At 41.5% G+C, this 5,366-nt stretch overlaps 1 protein-coding gene across 2 annotated transcripts in view; it reads left to right on the top strand.

The window, feature by feature from the left end:
* The first annotated feature begins 471 nt into the window (after nucleotides 1-471).
* Nucleotides 472-5,366, top strand: part of TFAP2B (transcription factor AP-2 beta) — a 29,686-nt gene continuing 24,791 nt past the window's right edge. The window contains exon 1 of one of the 2 annotated variants that reach the window (XM_040427217.1): nucleotides 472-638. In XM_040427217.1, coding sequence (XP_040283151.1) covers nucleotides 591-638 — 48 coding nt within the window. In that variant the 5' untranslated portion in view covers nucleotides 472-590. Of the gene's footprint in view, nucleotides 639-5,117 lie in introns of those variants that run through there. The other variant, XM_040427219.1, reaches the window with a different exon arrangement.

Below are 5,366 nucleotides of genomic sequence, written 5' to 3'. Positions count from 1 at the left end.
ATACACAGAACTGTCTATCCTCCTGCATTTCTCTATATATAATATCTATACACAGAACTGTCTATCCTCCTGTATTTCTCTATATATAATATCTCTGCACAGAACTGTCTATCCTCCTGCATTTCTCTATATATAATATCTATACACAGAACTATCTATCCTCCTGTATTAACCTATATATAATATCTATACACAGAACTGTCTATCCTCCTGCATTTCTCTATATATAATATCTATACACAGAACTATCTATCCTCCTGCATTTCTCTCTGCACAGAACTGTCTATCCTCCTGCACACTGACTTCTCCCCCAGTATAATGGAGCTGCACCCTTGGCATGCCTCCTGCCCCTCTGCCTGGCTGGCACCACTCACATCCACCTCCAGTCAGTGTGGTAGATGCAGATGATGGGTGAGGGGCAGGGGCATGTGTGTCCTGCTAGCTCAGCCTTTTGTTCCCAGCCCCAGATAGGGAGAGGTTGCTGCTATTCTGTGGGTCCCCCCCACTTTGAGTTGTGTGTGGATCATTACAGCCTGGGAGTGAGTGAGACTGCAGACATCTGCTCCTCACCACACTGAACAGCAGCCACAATGCTCTGGAAACTGGTGGAAAATGTCAAGTATGAAGATATCTATGAGGTAAAGGCACCATGGTCTGACTGCTGTGTCCAGGGCTTCCTCCATACACCCCAGGCATGTACTGCAGGACAGCTCCCATACATCCACCATCTCACCGGAGACTTTACTTGGCTTTTTCATAGTTTTTGGACTTTAGATGACACAGTATTTGTACGCGGCTTCCCTTCTAAACTTCCCATGTATTGTCAGGGTTTGTACACTTTGTATAGTGGTGGATATGACTCTCCATGCGGCTTCCCATTCCTTTATACAATGTCCCACCGTTCCCATACATAGCATTAGAGAAGTGTCTGGTGATGACTTCTCCTACACTGTCCATACATGACACTATCTCCAGTTTATATTGCTTCCATTCATCCACCAACCACATCCAAATAATGCTTCATCTGATTGATGTACTTCTCCTGCATGGTCTACAGATTGTCTGTACATTATAGGATATTCTCTTCCTATTATCACTATAAATGTCTATATCTTATATACAGTCTGTACATATCATACACTGTGCTATAGCTGCAGTCTGTACATCATCTGTCATACAGGCTGAGACATTGTTTCTGTATTATATAGTCTTTCCATTATCACTTATACACTATCAATATATTGTATATTATATACTATCCATACATTGTATTTTATGCACATCCATACGTTGTATATTATGTAGTATCCATACATTGTATATCGTACATCATCCATACATTATCAGAATATTATACTCTGCCCATACATTGTATATTATACACTATTCATGCATTACCTGTATATTATACACTACCCATACTTTGTATATTATACACTACCCATACTTTGTATATTATATAGTATCCATACATTGTATATTATACACTACCCATACTTTGTATATTATACACTACCCATACTTTGTATATTATATAGTATCCATACATTGTATATTATACACTACCCATACTTTGTATATTATATAGTATCCATACATTGTATATTATACACTACCCATACTTTGTATATTATACACTACCCATACTTTGTATATTATATAGTATCCATACTTTGTATATTATATAGTATCCATACTTTGTATATTATACACTATCCATACACAGTTTCCATTAATTGTCTATTTCTTCTTACACACTTTCTGTACATTACCTTGTATATACTTGTATACATTGTCTCCATATTATATAGTCTTTCCATTATCACTCATACACTTCCTATACATATTATACACTTTCTATCTATGTATTATACACTTTCCGTGCACTGTCTGTATGTCACACACTTTCTTACTATATTGTGTAGTCTCTCCATTATCACTTTTACACTATCCATACATTATCTGCATATTATACACTATCTATACATTATTTGTATATTATATACTATCCATACATTATATGTATATTATAATCTGCCCATACATTTTCTCTTATACAGTTCCCATTCATTGCCTATATATTATACACTATCTATACATTATATGTATATTATAATCTTGCCTATATATTATACACTATCTATACATTATATGTATATTATAATCTTGCCTATATATTATACACGCTCTGTACATTATATTTGACGTGTATACCTTATCTCTGTATTATATAGTCATACACTTCCTATACATATTATACACTTTCTGTACTTGATCTTTTATGCCCTTTTCTACATGGTTTCTCTATGATGCGCCGTGTGTTACACTTTTAGACATTGTTTTATGGCTGTCTGCACATTGTCTTGGCTTATATGGGATATATTGCACATTGTACCCTACATAGTGATCCTATCCTATATGTCTACATCTGATCATTGTATTTCGTTTATTCCTGTTTTGTAGCTTAGATTGACCACCTACAGTGAGGAGCATAGCCTTCAGCAGTGGTCACTTTCTGGAGGAATGCTCACTTGGGTTGGGTCTTCATGGAGAGACGGGGCTTGGGGTGTTTATCCTATTGTGTGACGGAGGGGTGGGGGGTGGATGGAGGATTTGGGGATGTGAGACCCTGGCAGGGTGGAGGTCAGAGCAGCAGTAGCCTTCAGTCCTGGCTCTAGTTAATGTTTAACATGGATGGAGAACTTCAGGAAATACAACAGGAGATGAAGTCAAGACTTTAGAGCTGGCGTTTAATGTATTGGGTGCAGGTGACAGCATGGCAGGAGCTGGGTGTTATATGGTGGGGTCAGACAGGGATGGTCCTTCTTGGTTGGGTTTGGGGGGGGTGGCAGCCCCCTCTCCCTGCAGGCAGCCTGGATCAGGGGATGCTTCTGCTCTCAATAGCCCCAGTCACGCCAATTACCTCTCCGTGATCTGGCATATGCTGAATTCGTTCTGCCGCTCCTTCTGTGCCCTCTGCCTCTCTGCACCCCTTTCTTCCCGTGCCCCTCTCTTTGTGCCATATTTCAGTTCCATCTCCATCTGGCTGTGCCCCTTCTCTCCTCCCGTCACCCCCTCTCTCTTTCCATATGTGCCCCTCTTTCTGCACCGTTATATTGCTTCTGGTTTGCTCCCCTCTTTTCTCCCTTCTCTTTGGTCTGTGCCCCCTCTTTATGTTCCATTTCCTCTTATTTTTGCCCCTTCTTTTTGTCCCATCCCTTATGTATGTGCCCCCTCTTTCTGTAGGTGCCCCCACACTTCATGTTCCCCCTTTTTCCTTTTCTTTGTCTTACTATCCTCTCTCTTTAGATCCCCCTCTTTCTGTATGTGTCCCCTCTTTCTACTCCCTTGTCCCTGTTTTGCTATGATCTCTCTGTATGTCACCCCTCTTTCTCTCTGTGCCCCCTCTTTCTGTATATGCCCTTGTTTCTGTCCCCCTCTATCTGTCTGTGCCCTCTCTTTTCAAACATTTCTGCCCCATCTTTTTGTCTTTGCCCTAGTCTTTCTATTCTCCACCTTTATATCCCCCTCTATATGTGCCCTCTGTTTCACTGTGTCCCCTTATTCTGTTCCATCTCCTCTCCTCTGTGCCCCTCTTCCTGTCCCCTCTGTGCCCCTCTTCCTGTCCCCTCTGTGCCCCTCTTTCTGCCCCCTCTGTGCCCCTCTTTCTGCCCCCTCTGTACCCCTCCTTCACCTCCCTCTGTGCCCCTCTTTCTGCCCCCTCTGTGCCCCTCTTTCTGCCCCCTCTGTACCCCTCCTTCACCCCCCTCTGTGCCCCTCTTTCTGCCCTGTCTTCCTGTCTGTGCCCCCTCTTCTCTCCCTCTGTTTCAGGGTCCTCACTCCTCTGTGCCCCTTCTCCCTTTGTACCCACTGTATTGCATTACTGTGTTTCTTATCTCCATTTATTTAACCCTCTTCCTCCCACTTGCAATCAGTTAATTGGCCAGTCCACCCCCCTATAGCAATCTGCCCCTGTCATTGATGACACCTTACATGTCTAGTGCCCTATACATACTGCAGCGCTTACTATGCGTCAGCTGCCTGTGCCCAGGATGCAGGCTTCCCCCACCTCACACTGGAGTCCTTATATTGAGAAGAAAATAATTATTAGGCAGAACATTTGCTTAAAATCCGAACCACTCAGCAAGCAAGAGCATCCTAAACAGCCATAAACTGCAAGGAAAGAAATGGTTAAATGCAGAAATCTGTTCCAAAACAAGCAGATAATGATGGCAGGTAGACTGGTTCTACTGGTCCACAAGACATCAAAAGACAGTAAAAAACTGCCCGTGGCCATAGATGAAACTAGAAATTCACTTTCTGTAAGAAAAGGGAAAGAAGTGACAAGAAAGAAAGAAAGAAAGAAAGAAAGAAAGAAAGAAAGAAAGAAAGAAAGAAAGAAAGAAAGAAAAGTAAATAAATATAGAAATAGCTAGATAGAGAAAGAAAGAAAGAAAGAAAGAAAGAAAGAAAGAAAGAAAGAAAATGTAATAGAGAGGAATAAAGTAATAAAGAATCTATGAAAGGAAAGTAAGAAAGAAAGAAAATTAAAAAGAAAGAAAGAAAGAAAATGTAATAGAGAGGAATAAAGTAATAAAGAATCTATAAAAGGAAAGTAAGAAAGAAAGAAAATGTAAAAAAAAAAAGAAAGAAAGAAAGAAAATGTAATAGAGAGGAAGAAAGAAAGAAAGAAAAATAGAAAGAAAACGAAATAGATGATAGATAGATAGATAGATAGATAGATGATAGATAGATAGATAGATAGATAGATAGATAGATAGATAGATAGATAGATAGATAGATAGATAGATAGATTGGATTAGATTTTTCTGAACTGGCGCACACCAGGCGCACACTGCGCCATCTCTGCTTCTTCTTTGCTTAGGGCAGGAGTGCTAATCACTGAGGGCCATTACTGAGGTATAATTAAGTGGAGGAGCAGGAAGCCTTCTCTGTGGCCCCCAGCCCAGCAGCTCTCATCCCATATTCCAGTAGGGGCTGAGCGTTGTGGTCTCCTTCCAGTGGAGAAGTTTGGGGCCAGACTTCCTGTGGCCAGCCCCCTTGTCTGATCCCATCTGGTGCTCCTCCAGTGAGTGCAGTCCCTGAGCAGAGCTGGATGGAGGAGCTCCTCTGCCTCTGTGTAATATTAATAGTCATGAATATCAATGATGGTGAGGCGGTGTAGAGCAGAGCTGGAAGGGGCGTCCTAGCAGTCTCAGCCTAGCCTTGGGTGGAAGAGGAGCTTCAAGGAGGACACACAGAGAGGACAATCCATACTGCCTGGTCTTGGCCATTATTTGATGGATGGGCTTGGATATAAGTCAAGCAGTGTTCTTGTAGGGCTTCCATCCTAAATTAAAGCATTT

Source organism: Bufo bufo, chromosome 4 (assembly GCF_905171765.1).
Source record: "Bufo bufo chromosome 4, aBufBuf1.1, whole genome shotgun sequence".
Classification (NCBI taxonomy): Eukaryota; Metazoa; Chordata; class Amphibia; order Anura; family Bufonidae; genus Bufo; species Bufo bufo.
Note: the sequence above shows the minus strand (reverse complement) of the source record. Positions and strands in the feature narration are given on the sequence as shown.